We start from the raw sequence: 21,020 nt of genomic DNA on the forward strand, positions 1-21,020 counted from the left end.
GCTCTGCTATAAGATGCTTCTACAACCTAAACCGCTTCGCATTTTCTGTAAATCCAAATCAGTTTGCATTTCTTGGAGAGAGAAATGATCATTAATTAATTACTTATTAGGCGTCATGTTTATTTCTAATTCTCTGCTGCATGCTGCATGCTGCCACACTGGGCTGGGATGCATAAGTTTTCTTGGTCAACATTGGCAAACTGCGTTTCGATGCAATTTCTTTCTGTAAGTTGATCGTAGTCTCGGTATGAAGTCAGCTTCCAATTAACTTTATACTATAAATAAATATGATTTGGTTCTCTCAAAATGATACACATCTCTCGAGTTACTAAAATCTATAAGGTGGTTGACAGACTTTGACTTTGAGGGAGTTGAATTATCAATGCCATCGTATTCGTACGTGTATTACTCAACACTAATAAGAATATTTATGCATCAAATTTTTCTAGTCAGGATAAGCAAACTACTTTTCAAATCAATGACAGCCCCAAAACCAAAACGCTTGCCATGATAAAACTACTCAAACCACTCAAAGTTTCAATCTACTATGTGATGTGCAGCAGTAGGTCCCATCCCACTCCCAAAGAAGATTATTCTTGGCAACATGCCAACGACCAACAAGTTTTATTTATTTTATTTTACATAAGCGATATTGAGGCAAGGATAAATACTCTTAACTACTTAAGCTACAAGTCCGTTGCAACGACTACCAACTTATGAAGTGACGAGTGTTAGATTTTTTTTTCTCGGTCAAGAACGAGTGTTATAACTTAAATACTAATTATTCATTAAATACTACCCCTTATTTGCTGATTGATCCCATTCGTTCTTAATTTACACAAGTCTCAACCTCAAACACAAGATCGTTTTGATATTTTTATTCAGTTTGGCATCCTACATTTGTTTCATATTTCATTGAAAAGTTGGCATTTAAATCTTTTCAGTAACAATTTATTTATGATAGCTTAAATGGAGCACAATTTTACGCATTACGTAGGCTTGGGCATAGAACCTTCAAAGCTCCAAATCATGTAGAAGAGAGTGGCAAGAATCGTCATCAACGAAAAACTAGTGCTGCAGCTGGGGATCTAGCATCATTTGCAGATGAGTATAGAAAATTGGCAATTGACTGCCTCAAGGTTTTACGTGTTGAGATGCAATTGGAGACAATTTTCCATAAGCAGGTATGTGAGATGTTCACAAGTACAGTCTAGTTTGAGAGCGATACCTGTTAGAATTGTCTTGCGATAAGAATAACGTCATAGGACTGAAAATTGTGGTTTGAACAAGGAATGACAAATAGGGAATGGAAGACCAGTCTGCGGAAGAACTAGATGATTTCATTATTTCACTTACTGCAAAGGTTAGCTCATCTCCAGCTTTAAAATATTGGAAACACTATACACTACTGCTTTCGTGTAACTTTTCTCTCTTGATTTGGAGGGAGATACTAAACACAGAAATGACTATACCCAGCTGCTTTTTTAAAGGAAATAATTCATTTTTTAATAAAGGAGGAATTAATTCCTTAAGAACCACTTTTTCTGAGCGCCACATTTTCTTGAAAATTAACCTTATATTTTATTTGTGTTTCTCTACCCATAGATAGCATGCAAAGATGAGAAAATGACACCTTTTGTTGCCGGAAGTGGAATTACATATTTGGTGGAATTTGTAGCAATGCAGCAAATGCATCCATCAAGGTACCTTCTATAGAATCTTTTGTTAGATCATTTGAATATATATTAATATTTAAATCGTACAGCCGGGCGGCTCTAAAATAAATTAATATGCAAAGCGTATAGCCGACCGGCTGTACTCTTTAAATATACACACGAATACTTTAACGGTACCGCCGTGCGGCTATACTGTTAAAATATATTATACGTCTAAAATATATTAATATTTAAAATAGTATAGCCGCGCGGCGGTACGCTTGAAATATACAGACAAATATTTGAATGGTATAGCCGGGCGGCTATACGTTTAAAATATATTAATATTAAAATAGTATATCCGCACGGCTATACTTCTAAAATCTATACTGTTAAAATATATTAATATTAAAATAGTATCGCCGCACGGCTATACGTCTAAAATATATTACTATTTAAAATAGTATAGCCGCGCGGCGGTACGCTTGAAATATACAGACGAATATTTGAATGGTATAGCCGCGCGGCTATACGTTTAAAATATATTAATATTAAAATAGTATACCCGCACGGCGATACTTCTAAAATCTATACTGTTAAAATATATTAATATTAAAATAGTATAGCCGCACGGCAATACGTCTAAAATATATTAATATTTAAAATAGTATAGCCGCGCGGCGGTACGCTTGAAATATACAGACGAATATTTGAATGGTATAGCCGCTCGGCTATACGTTTAAAATATATTAATATTAAAATAGTATATCCGCACGGCTATACTTCTAAAATATATTAATATTTAAAATAGTATAGCCGCTCGGCGATACCTCCAAAATATATTAATATTTAAAGAGTATAGCCGCGCGGCTATACGCTCTAAATATATATGAATGTTTTAACAGTATAGCTGCTCGGCGATACTGCATAACAGGTTTTCATTTTTGTAATTAAGTAATATCTTTAGCCTTTTTTAATTACTTTAATTAGTAATTATATTTTAATTATTCTTTCTTTAGTGAATAATTAGTATTTAAATATTGTACTAATTTCATAAATTACTTAATAAATTGTAATTAATTATTTTAAATTATTTTGTGGACTTTATTTTTTAGTTTGTTTAGTTTAATATTTGTAATTAAGTAATATCTTAGCCTTATTTAATTATATTTATTATTATTTATGTTTTAAATTGAATGCCATTTTCATCAAGGTTGGTGATTCATGGTTTTGTTGTAGCACGTAGGCTTACAAACCAAATAACAACACAAGAGGAGGCCCAAATCACCAAGGACCCATAATTTGTGGGCAAATCCAATCAAATTGAGCTTTGGCGTGTTGCATGCTGCTGAGGAGGAGAAGCAAAATTTGAAGGAAAACAATGCGCGGGAGTTACCGTTTCAGACAGTTACACAGCAGCAGCTTCTGCTTACGCTCACTCGAAACCCAGCAACCCAGCAACATCAAGCACCAAACTGGAAATCCGACTTGCCCAAACCCAATCCCATCAAAGAAAGCACTAACCCAGAAACGCAGATCCATGAATAAGTTATCAAACGCCTCTGACTCTGAAATTGTCAAACTGAACAAGGACATTACCACCCAAATGCGCAATGGCCGATGTGAAGCGGCTCTGCGCGTCTTTAATGTCATGCCTCGGCGGAGCCCAGTATCTTATAATGCTATGATATCAGGCTACCTGGCAAATGGCAAGTTTGATCTTGCAAAGGATATGTTTGAGAAAATGCCAGAGAGAGACCTAGTTTCTTGGAATGTGATGCTTAGTGGGTATGTGAGGAATAGGGGCCTTGGTGCCGCTCATGCCTTATTTGAACGTATGCCTGAAAAGGATGTTGTTTCGTGGAACGCTATGTTATCGGGTTATGCCCAAAATGGCTATGTTGATGAGGCGAGGAAGGTTTTCGAAAGGATGCCAGATAAGAATGAGATATCATGGAATGGGTTGCTTGCGGCGTATGTACAGAATGGAAGGATAGAAGATGCTCGTAGGCTGTTTGAGTCGAAAGCCAATTGGGAAGCAGTTTCTTGGAATTGTTTGATGGGTGGATTTGTAAAACAAAAGAGATTAGTTCATGCTAGGCAGCTTTTTGACCGGATGCCTGTGAGGGATGAAGTTTCGTGGAATACCATGATCACAGGCTATGCGCAGAATGGGGAAATGTCAGAAGCAAGGAGATTGTTTGAGGAGTCCCCAATTCGTGATGTGTTTGCATGGACATCAATGCTTTCAGGTTATGTGCAGAATGGAATGTTGGATGAAGGGAGGAGAATGTTTGATGAAATGCCAGAAAAGAATTCGGTTTCATGGAATGCAATGATTGCAGGATATGTACAATGCAAGAGAATGGACATGGCAATGAAATTATTTGAGGCAATGCCTTTTCGGAATGCCAGTTCTTGGAATACCATTTTAACTGGCTATGCTCAGAGTGGTGATATTGATAGTGCCAGGAAAATCTTTGATAGCATGCCTCGGCGTGATTCCATCTCTTGGGCAGCTATTATTGCTGGTTATGCTCAAAATGGTTATAGTGAAGAGGCTTTGTGTCTATTTGTAGAGATGAAAAGAGATGGGGAAAGGTTGACTAGGTCTTCATTTACCTGTGCTTTGAGCACATGTGCTGAAATCGCTGCGTTGGAATTAGGGAAGCAGTTGCATGGGCGAATGACAAAAGCAGGATACGAAACTGGGTGCTATGTGGGGAATGCACTCCTTGTAATGTACTGTAAGTGTGGAAGCATTGAGGAAGCATATGATGTGTTCCAAGGAATAGCTCAAAAGGATGTTGTCTCATGGAATACGATGATCTATGGCTATGCAAGGCATGGATTTGGCTCAAAGGCTCTGATGGTTTTTGAGTCAATGAAGGCAGCGAGTATCAAACCAGATGATGTAACAATGGTAATTATTCATTCAATTAAAGTTTTTTTGGTCATATTTAGGGGCAAAACTTTCACCACATTTATCTTTTCTTATAGCAAATTAATGCATTTATTTCTTCTTAAATTACTCTCAAAAGCTTAACCTAACACAACCCTGGTTCTCAAAGCCGTTTAGCATTGCTGCAATTGATCAACACATATTAAAACTGGAAGGAAAAAAAACTCTTGGCTTTATTGTTTAGCAACTGGAAAGAATTATATTTTCTATTCAAAGTAAATAATCTCTTTTCATGTGCATTTCTTCTCTATGTCTAATGGTTAATTAATTTGGTTTTCATTTCATTTCAGGTTGGTGTATTATCTGCTTGTAGTCATACTGGCCTCGTAGACAGGGGCACGGAATATTTCTATTCAATGAATCAGGATTACGGCATAACAGCAAATTCAAAACACTATACCTGCATGATTGATCTTTTGGGTAGAGCTGGGCGCCTGGAGGAAGCACAGAATTTAATGATAGATATGCCTTTTGAACCAGATGCTGCAACATGGGGAGCTCTACTTGGTGCAAGCCAGATTCACGGCAATACCGAATTAGGTGAAAAGGCTGCTCAGATAATTTTCGAGATGGAGCCTGACAATGCAGGAATGTATGTTCTTTTGTCAAATTTATATGCAGCTTCTGGCAGATGGGGTGAAGTTGGTAAGATGAGATTGAAGATGAAGGATAAAGGTGTCAGGAAAGTTCCTGGATATAGCTGGGTTGAAGTGCAAAACAAGATTCATACATTTTCAGTTGGGGACTCTATACACCCAGATAAGGACAAGATATATGCCTTCTTAGAAGAGTTGGATTTGAAAATGAAGCGGGAGGGATACGTTTCCTCCACAAAGTTGGTTTTACATGACGTAGAAGAGGAAGAGAAAGAGCATATGCTGAAGTATCACAGTGAGAAATTAGCTGTGGCATTTGGAATTCTCTCAATCCCAGCTGGGAGGCCAATCCGTGTAATAAAAAACTTGCGAGTTTGTGGAGACTGCCACAATGCCATTAAATACATATCCAAGATTGTGGGAAGGACAATAATCCTAAGGGATTCTCACCGTTTTCACCACTTCAGCGGCGGTAATTGTTCATGCGGGGATTATTGGTGAGTGTATATGAATTCATGCATATCAGTGTGTGCAAAAGAAACTTGCTGGTCTTCACCACAGTGAAGTGATTAACAGGTGAAGTTAAGAGAAAGTCAGATGAAGTTACGTGATCAGGAACCAGAGTGCTACAAGAAAGTTCGAGGAAAGATACGTTGTAACTTGTGGTGATGAACAGATGAAGTGATTAGTAGGAAGGAGCTGGCTATTTTTGCCTTTGAAAACCACAAGTGAAGCAGAGGTAGAGGGAAAAACAAAGAGAATAAGTATGAAGGATGCCTAGATATTTTTGATAGCTCGTGAAATCATGGCATTCTCTGTGTAAAAATGCAAACTCTGGGATGACCTGTCTTAAACCAATTGTGTTCCTTTGTACAAATCTGAGTTTAGAGGCTATTGAGCTTACTTTGCTTCAGCCAGTTTGTCCTTAGGTTTTTCTGTAATTTTCTTCCTTTTTGTGTTTTGTTTTTTCGTTTTCCTGATATCTTGTAAAGTTCGGTTCGCACGACGTCGTTCCTTTTTATTCACTCTCTCTCTTTTTGGGTGCAAGGGACGCCGTCGTTTTATTGTCCTCGGTCGGAAGACTGGAAGTGGAATTCGACAAAGCCTCAAGGGCCCAACCCAAAAGCTGTTTGGCCATTTCTTCCTCCACCCTAAACCGTAAAAGTCAATAATGTCCTTGCTAGCTATGATACTCTAATAGGGTAGAAACGACACTACCCATTTTCAGGGGCTGCCACGCTCACACGTACAAAGTAAAATTAATATTCAGATATCAAAATAGGTAGTCATTGTGGAAATAAAAAAAATATATATTATGCATATTTTTCTTCAAACTAAAACTTGTTTCTATTGTATCACACAATCACTAAACACTTGAACAAAATACATGTCGTCTTCTTCAAACAGAAATAGTTACAACTTACAGCAGAGAAATTTCCTCTGCGTTGTGGGGGTGACAATGAAGGAAAAATGAATGAAGGAGTCCTATATGTTAGCTTCTAACTGAAATAACTTATATATCTTCGAATATGGACTGTTACAGAGCACCCTTTCTTCTAAATAGGGGGAAAGGAGGCAGAACACAAAGTTACACCTGTTTTCTTTTTTTTACTACAGATCGAAGAATCAGGCATGGAGAGCTTCAACCTTTTGGGACAAACCATCGACTGCCTCGTCGTTGACCTCAGCAATAGCTTCCTCCTGTGGAAACACAGAAAGTAAAAGAAAAAGAAATCAGATTATTTCCAAAGGAAAAAGGGGATATCCAACAACTAATCCTGCAAAGACCAAGAGGCATAAGGGATCAAATAGCATGCCGCTTCATTTGTGACATTTTATTTTTGAGAGAATTAGTGTCCTTTTTTCTAAGTGTGATGGAGATCTATCACCAAATTATGTGCAAGATTACTTGTCACGATCAAACAAGAGGAAATGAGGTACAAATGATGATAATTACCTCCGAATCTTTTTTCGGTCTTACACCTATACACTTCGAAGCACTAATGCTGGCACTCTTCAACAGGCTACGAGCGTTGTAGTTTGTCTTGCTAGGTCCATTTTGTCCATCTGCATTTACAGAGCCATCAGGCTGCTGCGACCCTGGAGGACTGTCAAGAGTTGAGGCAACAGAAGCAGCAGTCCTTTCCACATCATTGTTTTGGCCAGAATTCTCATCCTTGGGTGCACAAACCCGCTCTCTGAGGAATAAGATGACACGGTGATTAAGATGAACTAATAAACATCACACGGTCAACTCAGGCTTTGCTAGCAGCCCACAATGTAGACCAGCTTGTTACATAAATAACGAAAATGAGACTAAAAGATCTGGTATGCTAAAGAGGATGGGAGGGGTGTGTGGGTGGATGGATGGATGGACTGTTGTGTATAAGGTACAAGTTAGAAGAGATTTGATCTGCTCCTTCAGACATAGCTGAATTAAACTACATTCCTAGATGCTTATCCAAAACACACCTGGGCAATGAGGCATGCTGCCTTTGGAGTGGTGGAGTACCCCTTTCACCTTTACCATAGTGCTCCTCAAGATGTGCAAACTGCCGCTTGAATCGATCAACCCCACTAAAATGACATAAAGAGATGAAACTAGGTTAATAACTCCAAGCACCAAAAATTTCAAACTCAAGACTTATCTGTACGCTATATAAACTCAAGATGGTTTTTGTTTTTGTTTTTGGTTTCAGTCCAATGGCTGGAACACATAACAGGGAGTGGCCGTCCACTGTCCAATAAACCCCTCGACATGCATTGAGGTTCAACTGATTGAATAATCAGCAGAATCATTAATTATTTCAGAAAATCAATAGCCTCCTCACCTAGGATACATAAAGCTAGTTTGATCTCCACCTCGGAGATACTCCTGCAGCATCTGCGGATGATACTCTAAAATCTGTTTGAACACAAGATTTATTATAGCATTAGTGAAGAGGAAAAAACCACAATGCTAGAAAGTAACAAGTTTTGAAAACCAAACTCATACCTCCCTATAGATTAACTCTCTAACATCATCTTTTGTCAATTTCCTTCGCTCAAACTCAAATTCAAGTTTTGAAATGGGTTGAGTGGATGGCTCACGGTCAACATTTGCCAAACCATGAAAGTACGGATCAGCTAATGCCTGCAAGCATAAGTATTAGGGATTTAGGAAGTACAGTGGTCCCAAGCAATTTTGAAGGATGCAGTATGGAATCCAACTATGTCGGTGGTATGTATTAAAATTACTTAGCCTTACCTCTTCAGCTGTCGGACGATCTTTCGGGTCAAATGCAAGCAGTTGCTCTACTAGGCGAAGAGCCAAGGGATCTGCATTAGGGAACTTATGTGTGAAAGGAACTGGTTGCTTTTTCCGCATGCTACTCAAGTACCTTCTTGCTTTTTCATTCCGAATCTACCACGTTCATGAGAAAATAAATCATTTGAAGGGATAAAGAGTACTAGAATGGTGCCTGTAAGCAAGCTTAACATAAAACTAAGCATTTGGCGGTTACATGTAACAATATAGAAAATGGTTTAGTATAAGAATTGTAAGAGTGAAGAAAATTGAGAAGTTTTGTGGCAGCCTGCTAAGAGCATTTTTATGACAGAACTGCAGTTATTAGAATAAAATAACTAACCCTTGCAATGGATTCCGTAGAAGGTGTGCCAAGCAAATCAGTCATGAGATCCAATTGGTGCACCACATTTTTCCCAGGAAACAACGGTTTTCCAGTGAGTATTTCAGCAAATATGCATCCTATGCTCCAAATATCGATTGCAGGAGTGTACTGCCAAGATATTGGTCATAGAAATTAGAAAACCTCCAATAGTGTAGCAATAAACAACCATAACAACTTATAACATTCAGATAGAGACAGTGAAAGCCCATAATGAAGAATTAACAACAATTTCTCTAAAGGGTTTAGAATCCACATAATTCTTTATCTGATCACATGGCTGCTAACCTGCTCAATGTAACTCTTTTAGCATAAACCAAAACATTAGGCTGAATTAGCAGTGCCAGAATATGTGGCTTTTCAAGACCACAGGTCAAAATAAAATCATCTATTATTATGCATATACCATTAGCTATCTCAGTAAAATGCAAAACAAAACAAAAAATGCATATATACAATATAAGATCTTTAAAATGTAACTGTAGCTTACTTTTGAGAAAAACGAACCGCACAGCTCAGGAGCACGATACCATCGAGTTGCAACATAGTCCTTCATAAAAGTAAAAAATCTTAGTGCACACGTAGTGTTGTTTATAGCCCCAGTATTTGCAACTTAAAATAACTTTAGTTCAAAAAATAAAGCAAATTAGCGACTTTTGATTAACAACCATACAAAGTAAATATTTTAGGAGTTGTGCGGTGACATGCCATGATTTGCATGACAGAACAACTTACTGTCCAAAAAATAGCTGATGGGGCATCATTGAAAGATACGCGAGCCAGCCCAAAGTCACATATCTTTAATTTGCAGTCAGCATTAGCAAGAATGTTTTTTGGCTTTAAATCTCGATGAAATACATTTGCTGCAAGAAGTGCAGAGAAAAAATTAATTATCATTACAACTGCAAAGGCCAAAAGAATTACCGAAAAAGACCAACCTGTATGAATATACTTTAGGCCACGAAGCAGCTGGTACAAGAAAAACTGATAATGCTCAGGAGTAAGATCATCATTTGCCTTAATAACTTGGTGAAGGTCAGATTCCATCAACTCAAAAACAACATAGATATCTCTGAACTCTCGTCGTGAAGGAGGAAGCATTATGTGCTTTATTTCAACAATGTCGGGATGACGAAGCAAGCGAAGGAGCTTTATTTCTCTCAGGATCCTTGTAGCATCGGACACATGCTCAAAAACATCATTAATTTTCTTGATTGCAACCCTTTCTCCAGTGTGGGTGTCAATTGCAGAACCCACAACACCATAACTTCCTTTCCCAATGACTTCCTGAACTTGGTAGCGACTTGCCTCTCCATATTCTGTGAAAAACTCTGTTTCTAGATTGCCCTGCATAAAGATCAACAACCATTAGTTGTAAACAAATGTAGGAGAATATTTACCAACAAACATAGGGGAGTAACTTTTTTATTTTTTTGATTCATTATTGAACAATAAAAGCAAATAATATGATTGAATGTCCTTCAATAATTAGATCCAGAAGATGGTTTAAAGAACACCAGTGCATTTTTTGTTAACAAAAAATTATCTTCAGCAATGAACCTTACAGGAGCAAGGTAAAAATAGGTTTAATTGGGAAAAATCCAAGTATTCTCAGCTCCTGCATCATGAATTTATAAACTTTGAAGGTCTAAAAACTTCTCCCACGCCATTAACAGTTGGAACTCAGTTTTGATTGGTGCATTTTCCCTAACCAACCGACGCCTAGGAAAACAAACCACATTCGACCAAGCAAAGCAAAGCAGGAATCAAACAGAGCAGCAAGGAAAAACAAATCAGATCAATGCCCATATAATGAAATCGAAAAAGAAAACTCGGAACTGTAAAACAGAAGAAACCCAGATCCTGAAATACAAAAGAAACGAGAAAGGACCTTCTTTTGTGAATCCATAGGGGGAGCTCTGAAGTCGGCCCGCTTGGGAACTGAGATGAGCTTCAATCCAGATATGTCAAAGTCGTCCTCAACCTCAAACTGAAGCTGGTACTCTTGGCCTTGCTTTTGTTCCCGTTGGTGAGAAGTGGACGATTGGGGGCTTAAATCGGAGACAGAGACGTGGGCATCATTATGATCATTGACAAAGTTGTTTCTGCTATAATTACTATTACTGGGTTGCTTTGAATTATTATTTGGATTAGTATTAATAGTTGTAGAAGTGGAAGAAGAGCGACGTTGAAACCAGCGACGAACACCCTCCACCAGAGTAGCTCCGCTCCCCATATACTCTGCCCCTTTTAGCCTTTGAGGATTCACAGCCACACAATTGCAGCATTGCCCGCTCTCTTTCTCTCTCACTCGCTATTTTCTCTCTGGGTTTGCCATCTGCCACTCTCTTTTTCTCGGGTTTTCTTTCGGGTTCAATGGTCGCTCCTGTGCCTGAGAGAGAGAGAGAGAGAGAGAGAGAGAGGGTGAGTTTGATCAGATGGGCAGATTTGTGGACTTTGTAAGGAAGGGGAGTTTAACAAGTTTGCATTTTGGGAGATGGGCTTTCGTTGTGGATGTCATATAAATGCAATAATGTATGTCTTACTTCCTCACGACATGGTCTATATGTCTTTTTTTTTTTCCTTTTTTATTTTTTTGATATTTTCTATTGAGATTGGCGATAATATATTAAACTTACACATACTACACGACACACACTACATTGATGTTATGACTCGAATCCATAACCTTGCATGGAGGAGCAATTACTCAAAACCACTATAAATCTATGTAGGGGTCATCAGTGGCGGATCCAGGAATTTTTCAGGGGAGGTGCAAAATGTCACTCATAATTAAAACAAATAAAAGTTTTACGTCTACAACTAATTGATTATAGTCTATATGAATATCAATTAATATGAACAAAATCCTTGTCATTGACACAGTGAGTTTACCAAAATTCATATCAAATATGAACAAATCCATATCAATTACATAATTAATCTAACAAAAGTTAATACCAATTAATCTAACCAAAATTTACCAATTAATCTAACCAAAAGCACATGTAAATTGGAGGTCATGAAATAAAGGTACACGTGATTAGAAGTTTGGGGTAATTTTCGGTGAATTTTTTGGCACACATATGAGTATTTAATGAATTTTTAAGCTAGGCCAATTAGAAATAGACATGTGTTGGCTTGCTATTGGGCCATTTAAAAAAGAATCAAAATCAAAAGCGCTGACGCAGAGTCTTCTTCTTCCTTAAACTGTGCCTCTGCAACTTAACTTCAAATATTCAAGAAAAACTTCGAAAATTCATAACTTTGGTTGTGTAGCTCCGATTGATGAACCGTTTTCTCCTACGTGCTCGTGAGATCGAGCCCAACAATATAAGGTAAATATTCAGGGTCTCACACAGCAGCAAACAATACAACGTCTTTGAGGCATTTAGTCGAACAATTTGTGGGCACTAGCGAAGGGGCAAATTCCAGCATCCCCAAGGAAGTTTTCCGGCGAGGGGAGGTGCAGCTGCACCTCCTTGCGCCTCTGTGGATCCGCCAGTGGGGGTCATCATTAGGCCTGCGAGCCCATATGCAGATGGGGGCCCGCCCGACACGACTCGAACCGTTGTTGAGTGGACCGGACTTGAACTTGACTGTCTAAAGTCTGGCCCAAGCCCGACCCGACCTGCCCATAAAAGCCCGGCCCATGAGCTCACATACATATAAATAAATATATATAAAAACCCAAGTTAAATGAAAATATGGAGAAAATCATTATCTATTATCATTGTAAGAATTAAAAAAAATGAAGTATGGGATAAAATATGATTTTATTAATATGGGGTTGTATAACTGTATCTTTATATTTATGGAAATAATAATAATAATAAAAAGAACTACGAAGTTATGAACAAAGAAAAAAATAGAGATATAAACATATAGACAAATGTAAATAGAGAACTATGAAAAAAAAAAAAAAAAGGAAACATAGAAAAAAATAAATAAAGAATTGACAAATAAATATATTTTTTATATATATATAAAAAAGACAAAATAAAGTAGGTCCATTTAGGCTCGCCCCGATGGGCTTTTTCAAGCCCAGCCCATGGGCTAGGCTTGGGCTTTGAATTTTAAAAAACAAACCCGGCTTAGCCCGGCCCGTTATTTTGTCTTTCCTCTTTAAAGCCCAACTCGGCCCAGCTCAAGCCCATTAAATTTGGGTCGGGCTAGTTTGGCTCGACCCATTGACGAGGCCTAAATCTATGTCAATTTTTAATTCATTACAACAAATCTTGGGTCGTACTCAACATATTAAGCTTGATTTTTATTTTTATTCTTGGTAAATCACTAATCAATCTTCATGCTTCACACTTATAACTTATTATTGAGTGTGTCAATGGGGTCTAGCCCAATGAAAAATGACTTTAACTTGTAGATTAGAGGTTTTAGGTTCGAATTTTCACGACATCATAGTTGTGTGTGTGTGAGAAATCCCCTCCCTTGTAGTTTAGTTTATACTATCGCTTGCTTGTACTAAAAAATAACTTATTATTGAGTGTATAATTTCAAGATAAATGTAAGGGTATGATTGATTGAAACCAGTGGTCAAACGTTTCTATAATGGCTTAAAGACTTTTACAATACAATACATGATCCATTCAACAAATTCAAAGGTATTATTATTGATCAAGTGGGACAACTGGATTGCCAGCAGTTTATACACTGTGTATTGAGAAGAGATGTTTGACTGTTGCGAACTAAATTTCCCTGATTTGGAATTGTCAATAAGCAGAGGGGGAAAAGGAAGAATCCTTCTATTCTAACTCTGCCTTTCTTTCCATTTTCCACTTACTTTTAGGGTTTTTTTTGGCTCTCCAACAACATGTATATCCACGTTAGAGGCGATGTCTTGTCAACATTATCGGTAAAGAGTAGTTGCGAAATTGCCAAGATGACAAGATGTGTCAACATTATAGGTAAAGGTAAAGCGTAATGATTTTTCAAAAAGAAGAATAATAATCGTTATAGGTCTTCTAAGTATTTATTTTGGAGTAATGGTAAGTTAACTAATCATGCTACACCTATTTGGGTGCATGTCAAGTGTCGCATGCCTACTTTTCCTTTGCATTAGGTCCTTCCAATTCTCAAAAACTGCTGATTGTCACTTATTAATATCTTGGGAGGCCTTCCTCTCCTCTTCTTGGGGTTTCCATCCTCCTCCACACTTACCTTGTTAATTCCTTGCCTTTTCCTTTGCTCACACAAAGACAATGATTCTCTCTTAGTCATGTTTTCTTTGTTTCCTTGTTTCGGTTTTGGTGGCCTTCCTCGCCGCCCCCGACCCCGAGAATGCTTTGATGGATTCAAATCTTCATGTGCCAATAACAATTTAGGGTTTAGGAGAAGCAGATAATCACCAGCAGTAGTAGAAGTAACCAACTTGCCTCTCTCAAGGAGCTTGCCAAGATGGTGAGAGAGAAGGCTTTCATGAGCCCAAGCCAGATCATGGAACTCTGTCTTAATATAGGCGGATATAGCAGCTTTGTTTGCACCACCTTCCTCATAACTCAGCGAGTTAATGGCTTTAAATATCATCTGCAATTTATTTCAGATCTAGAGTGTGTGTATATATATAGAGATGAAATGAAACAAAAAGAGAGGGACTAATATAGAAGTTTTTGAACATTAATAAATGTGGGTATGTTTATCTTACCTGTGAGTAAGGTGGGTGATCTGGGGTGTGCAGGTGCACTGTGCATGTATTTCGAAGGCAGGCGTGGATCTTGTTAATTTCGTTTTCGTCCATGGACATGGACATAGACAGTTGGTGCGTTTGTTTGGATGAAGCAGCTAGTTCAACAATCTTCTTGATTTGAGGGGTGTTGCTGTTGCATCCCTCCCTTTCCCTGTCCCATATCAACGCCATTTGTCTCTCGTCTTTTTTCATGCATATATGTATATCAATTGAAGTTCCCTTGAGGTAGCTCTCTATAGAGTATAGATATAGAATAGAATCATGCATTCGGATGGCGATATCTGGAATGTTAATATGTAGGGGCCCACTTGAAAGGACTTCATAAGTTCTGAATTCCCACCCCACAGCACAGAAAAAGTATTCTCAAAATGTCTGCTGACTAACCCTGCTGCATATTTGTTTTAGCATAATTCTTTAAGTCAAATGTTTTAAATAGCACAATTTGTAAATGAATGAACCACTTGTTGGGAGACTGTGCATGAACAAAAGCAAACCAACGTAAATTGCATTGAACAAACTAGAGGCCACACACAGTGTGATTGACCCTTCTTTAATGCGTTTTGGCTATAACTTAAGTAGTGCCAATTTCCCATTTCATTAGTTTGTGAGCTTTTTATTTTTGGTTACATTGGGAGGAAAGAAATTATAGGGTTTCTTTTAAGTGGGAGGGCCACAGCAACTGTAGTAACCTTGCTCGACAGTTTGTGAGCTTTTTATAATGCTGCAGAACTTGCCCAAACTTTCATTAAGTGCTAAAGTTTTGGATTAAAAGCTAATGATTGCAAGAAATTCATTCTTTACTGTTTTCATTAATGGGTTTCGCTTGACTTGGAGAAGACCTAATTAACATTTCTTAATATCATATGCGTAATCAAAACACCAACCATGAGATAAGCCAATCCAGTGGGCAATAAAGTCCATAAGCCTAGATAGGATTGGCGTAATTGTTAATTTCTTTTTAGTAGTAAATGTAGGTTGCTAGCATGCGTTATACAGAGAAGTGTTACTATATATTAATGGTAAACTAGCATGGGGTTTTAGTTTCGATAGGATTAGACTTCTTAAATTAAGAAATGCACAACGCGAATGCGAACGCCACAATTTAGTTCAAATATAATACAATGGTTGATGCCAAATGGAGGTTGCTCCTTATTCAACAAGACATACTTCATTTTCCGTTTGCTCAATCTATCAACTTAACTTCTCCAATTTTGATCTAAATCAGATCCAAACCTATTTTAAACAATGAATTTATGAAATGTTCTGAAATTATATACTAGTTTTGTTTGTCAACTTATATAATTAAAATACCTTTCACTGGCTAGTTACATTTCCTTCCCAATGAGGCTATGAGCACACATGGGAAACACAAAAAAGTAAAGCTTTATGCTTGAAAGATACAGCTTACAAGTAGTAGAAGTAAAAAAGAAGGAAAGGATTCAATTTACAAAACACAGGGGGGGGTTAAGGATAAGATCATAAGAGCCCTTTATAGAAATGTGCTTAAAATGATAAGGACTCAGCTGCAAAAGCAATGACTTATCTAGATATTTATGAATAAAGAAGAAATAATATAAAAAGGGAAAAAGACAGAGAAGGTCCGCGTCACATAACGGAGCACGAATACATGAATCATTCTCGACGGTCCGATTAAACTACCCACCCTCTCACACGCTCCCGATCCCATCAACCATCATCATCATCTCCTCTCCTCCCTTCCCCTCCTCTCCTCCCCTGTCCAAAACAAAATTCACTTATCCCTTACCCTTCTCAAGACTCAAGACCCAAGCGACCCAAGTCCAACGCCAAACCTACCCCTTTTAAAATTTCATCTCTCTCTCTCTCTCTCTCTCTCTAAATCTATGGACCCACCCCCACCTCCATATCCAACTCCACATCCTTATCCACCGCCCATCGCCACCACTACAACCGCCATCGTCTCCGCCGCCCCAGCCATCACTCCCCTCGCCACTGAAGATCAAAATAACATCGCCACCACCCATGTAGCTGCTAACCCCACTCCTCCTCCGAACCCTACTTCCAATCACCCTCCTTATGCTGAGGTAATTTACTAAATACACAACTCATCTACCATTTCAGCAAAGCTCTAACCTTTGTCTTCTTTTTGTTTTGATTTTCTTTTTCTTTTTACTCTTTTGGGTACAGATGATATATGCAGCCATAGCAGCGCTCAAGGAGAAGGACGGGTCTAGCAAGAGGGCTATAGCTAAGTACATAGAGCGAGCCTACTCGGGCCTCCCAACCACTCACTCAGCCTTGTTGACCCACCATCTCAAGCGCTTGAAGAGCAATGGTCTCCTCGTTATGGTCAAGAAGTCTTACAAGCTTCCTAGATCTGATGCCCTTCCGCCTCCTAATGCGTCAGCTGCTGCTGCCGCTGACACCACAGCTCTTCCGTCTGCTGGACCCTCAAGGGGCCGTGGCCGCCCTCCCAAAACCAAGCCCATCCTTGACCAGCCCAGTTTACAAGAACCCATTCCTCAGCAGCCTACTTTCCAACAATCCATACCCATTCTCCAGCAGCCCAATTTACAACAACCCATTCACATTCTCCAGCAGCCCAATTTACAACAATCCATTCCCATTCCCATTCCCCAGCAGCCCAGCTTACAAGAACCCATTCCCGTTCCCCAGAAGCCCACTTTACAGCAACACCCCCATTTTCAGGCCTTCCCCGAGCCCACCATACAGCAAAATTCGCAGCCCATGCTTGTTGCTCTTGGACTGGTTGACGAGCCAGCAGCGTCGGTGAAAAGGCGCCCAGGTCGTCCACGTAAGGTTGTAGGTGCTGGGATCGGACAAGCTGGTGGTGGCCCTGTGTCCGCCAAGAGGGGCCGGGGTCGCCCGCCAGGGCCGAGGTTGCCGAAGAAGAGGCCAGGGCGTCCTCCGAAGCCAAAGTCTGTATCCGCTGTTGTGGGCCCCAACGGCCTCGTGAAGAGGGGCCGGGGACGCCCCTCCAAAGCTGAGCCCAAGAGCGTCTTCTTCCCGTACGCTACCAATGTCCCTATAATGGGAGCATTTGAGCAGAACAACGTGCCCAATGTGGTCGGGCCACAACAATCGCTACCAAGGCCCAGAGGCCGGCCCAAGAAGAAGGATGCGGCTGCTGCTGTTCGTGTTGGTGGCTTAGTGCCCGGGAAGCGGGGCCGCCCCCCTGGGCTGCCTGGAATGGAACGGCCAAAGAGAAGTACTGGAAGGCCAGTGGGCAGGCCCAAGAAGGTAATTCTGTTCTCTGAATCTCCTAGCAAACAAACCTTGTGTAGTTGTATAGTTTGGCACTTGTATTCTCTAGTGGAGGAAAATATTGTTTTGAGAAACTAACTAACTAGATATAAGCTTGCATTACAACTAAGTAAACCTACTGATGTATGGCAACAGCGAAAGGATAATCATATAATGATTTGTTTTCTAGGGGTTAGGTGCTACTGGCTAGTGGATTTGTACTTTGTAATTTAGTAAGAAAATGAATTGCAGAATTATTTAATTCGAAAGATATTAAGGCAGTATTTAGTTTCCGAAATGAACATAAGAATTGGATGAAAATAAACATATTAACAAAATGCGGAGAGAGTTAAAGGGTAAAATAGAAAGAACTGAAAATTGGCAAGGAAGACGATCCATAAGAATTATCAATGCTTATGTAAAAGTTTAATCTGATTTTGAACTTAATTTTTTTAGTGAAATTACCCTTAAATCAAGTCTGCATTCTTTTTCAGTCCAAAAATACCTAATTATTTGTATTGTTTTTAGGAAAGACAAAATTACGAGACTTTTCTTCATTCATGTCTTATGTGTAGTAATATTATTATCCTCCCGCTGCTTTACTTACTTGGAATTTGTTGCCATTTTCTTTTCTATTTCGGTAAAAAGAATGCATTAGTGACAACAACTGAAGCACCTGACTCACAAGCGGTTGCCAATGGAGAGTTTAAGAGGAAACTTGAATACTTTGTAAGTTGAATAAGTTTCAAATTAGTTTTTCATTGAATATGACTGCATTTCCCGCTTTTGACTTTGCTAGTGTCTTTATTCTGTTTCTATGTCATTTGCAGCAATTTAAAGTGGGGCAAGCTGTTGGTGCACTAAAACCTTACTTAAATAATGAAAGCGAAGTTAGTGCCATTGCCGCAATCCAAGAATTAGAAGGGCTTGCAGCCATGGACATTAGTGCCCCATTTACTTTTGAAGCTCCGCAGCCGCCTGTGCTCCAAAGTTGAGAAATCCTTGCTCATGTACCTGTTAGAGAGGATGAGGAGCACATAAGAGGTAAAGGGTCTGTAAAGCGAATAGGAGGTTAGTGTAACTAACTGTCTCAATTGGTAGAGATGATGACCTTGTCCATTAAGTTAAGTTTGTTGTTTGTGCAATTTTAGTATGACCCATGACTCGTTTGTCCTTTCAACTTTGTGATTTCAATTTAATTTGAGAATATTTGATCATATCTTTGATTTAATCATTTACATGAATACAAGATATAGCAGTCTGAGTGGACTGTCTTCATGGTTACACAGGTATAATTACACCTTGGAGTTTTAATTTGAATTATATTTAGAGGTAAGGGACTTTTGTAGACATGTCACATGAACTTATACCTCAGTTTCAATTTGTCACCTTAAAGAAAAATTTAAGAGAAATGTTACCTTAATTTTTCAAAATCCATGATTTGTCATCTGACTTTAACACCATCCAATTTTCCATCCATTTTAAGGGTATTTTAGTATTTTTCATTTTCAAGGGTATTTTGAAAGTGGAAAAATCATTATAATTTTTTTTTATACATGGTTAGAGAGAGAGAGAGAGAGAGAGAGAGAGAGAAGAAGGGGGAGGGGGGTCCTGTGCGATGTGTTTTGGGGGCGGGTGGGGGAGAAAGGGAGAGAGAGGTCTCTCTTTTCTCTTTTTTTTTTTCTTGAAAATGGAAAGACTAAAATACACTAAAAAAATGGATGGAAAATTGGATGGTATTAAAGTCAAATGAAAAATCATGAATTTTGAAAAATTAAGGTGACATTTCTCTTAAATTTTTCTTGAAGATGACAAATTGAAACTGAGGTATAAGTTCATGTAACATTTCGACAATTATCCCTTAGGAGTAATGATAATGAAATTATTTATAAGCAGAATTTGCAGCACACACTAATTTTGTATGCAGTGAGGTACAAGTCGACTTAGATATGAGAGAGGCAGAGATTAAAATAAATCGAGTAAAGAAAAATATATTAAAATTTTGATAGCTGCTTGTGTGCTACAATTTGTTAACTCTGTAATTAAATGTAAGATGAAAGGATTGCACCAAGAGGATGTCAAATAAGAGAAATCAAAGAAGATGGAGTGTGGTCCCCTTGGAGACTGACTATTGGTCAGCTCTTGAAACTAGGAAATTTGAATTTGCTTTTGGTAGTAGTTATGAAGAAGTTGACATTGGTTTTCAAATGATTGTTCTAGTTCTAATTATAACGGTGGAGAGTGATGATGCAAACTGGATTGGTTTTACTTTGGTTTAAGGCGAGCCAGCAAGCCAATGGTCTTTGGATTTTCAGTATGATTCCTCTGAATTTTGACTTGTTTGGCCTGAATGTATAACATATCACTGACTTTGAAGCCAATCTCATTGAATTGAAGCATGCCATACCAAGGTTGGCCTGAAGTGATGAAAACTTGTTTGGCATAGCATGAGCCTTTCCTTTATAAGCAGGCATATGCTAATTCAGCTAACTAGGTTTAGGATGGATTATCTGGCAGTTTGGAAAACACAGATGCCATCATCTTGAATCATGATGGTCCATTTGTTCTGGGCTGTTGCAGGCGTCGTGTTGCAAACCTTAAAAATAGCCATAAGCATGGCCATTGGCATGGGGTTGGCTTCATCTTTACTTTCACTAGACTAGGGCTTGAAATGGAGTTTGCTTCATGCAATTTGAGATACTTGGTTTGTTTGTATTGTATATTAGTAAACTAACATAAGCAAATTATTACCTATAGTGATTCGTGACACCACCAACCAACCCTTGCTCTTTTCGTATATAATTCAGTTTGTATACATGTGAGTGAGTGAGAAGAAGATGGTGATAAAAGCGTGTAAATTAGTTTCCCCATTAATTAAACTCAGATTAGGATATGTTTTATGTGAAATGGAGCTAGTCTAATTGTAAGGATTGTGAGAGAGATATATATATATATAAGACAAGATAAACTCATAAGCAAATGGCAAAGGATGGACAAATCCGCCAAACCAGAAAACGCAAAAGCCTCGCCAAATACAACATATAATTCTCAGTGCATGCCGAAATGATGCATCGATTTGCCTCCCTGTAACCGAAAAAAGGGAGACATATAAATAGTGTAATAAAAAAGATAGTCATATTACATTTGTGGTTCCCCTCTCTATAATAGGAATGTGCCCTATTGCATTTGTGGGTT

The 21,020-nt window shown here is 38.5% G+C and overlaps 3 protein-coding genes across 3 annotated transcripts; 2 read left to right on the forward strand and 1 right to left on the reverse strand.

Moving 5' to 3' along the window:
* Nucleotides 1-2,887: 2,887 nt before the first annotated feature.
* On the forward strand, nt 2,888-6,175 carry LOC110745448 (Tetratricopeptide repeat (TPR)-like superfamily protein). The gene is made up of 2 exons (XM_021945538.2): nt 2,888-4,578; nt 4,908-6,175. The coding sequence occupies exons 1-2, from the start codon at nt 3,037-3,039 to the stop codon at nt 5,712-5,714; spliced, it is 2,349 nt and encodes a 782-aa protein (XP_021801230.2). The 5' UTR covers nt 2,888-3,036; the 3' UTR covers nt 5,715-6,175.
* Nucleotides 6,176-6,502: 327 nt separating this feature from the next.
* On the reverse strand, nt 6,503-11,402 carry LOC110746646 (mitogen-activated protein kinase 9). The gene is made up of 11 exons (XM_021946885.2): nt 10,773-11,402; nt 9,820-10,228; nt 9,617-9,744; nt 9,372-9,431; nt 8,843-8,992; nt 8,461-8,616; nt 8,209-8,346; nt 8,045-8,118; nt 7,686-7,790; nt 7,171-7,411; nt 6,503-6,914 (listed from the first exon to the last, which is right to left on the reverse strand). Exons 1-11 carry the CDS (start codon nt 11,115-11,117, stop codon nt 6,840-6,842), a joined length of 1,881 nt encoding a protein of 626 aa, XP_021802577.1. The 5' UTR covers nt 11,118-11,402; the 3' UTR covers nt 6,503-6,839.
* A 4,809-nt stretch (nt 11,403-16,211) lies between these two features.
* On the forward strand, nt 16,212-19,042 carry HON4 (winged-helix DNA-binding transcription factor family protein). Its single transcript, XM_021946897.2, has 4 exons — nt 16,212-16,645; nt 16,749-17,822; nt 18,474-18,554; nt 18,656-19,042. Exons 1-4 carry the CDS (start codon nt 16,445-16,447, stop codon nt 18,818-18,820), a joined length of 1,521 nt encoding a protein of 506 aa, XP_021802589.2. The 5' UTR covers nt 16,212-16,444; the 3' UTR covers nt 18,821-19,042.
* The last annotated feature ends 1,978 nt before the right edge of the window (nt 19,043-21,020 follow it).

The sequence above is a fragment of the Prunus avium genome, chromosome 5 (genome assembly GCF_965620075.1).
Source record: "Prunus avium chromosome 5, drPruAviu1.hap1.1, whole genome shotgun sequence".
In the NCBI taxonomy this organism is placed as follows: Eukaryota; Viridiplantae; Streptophyta; class Magnoliopsida; order Rosales; family Rosaceae; genus Prunus; species Prunus avium.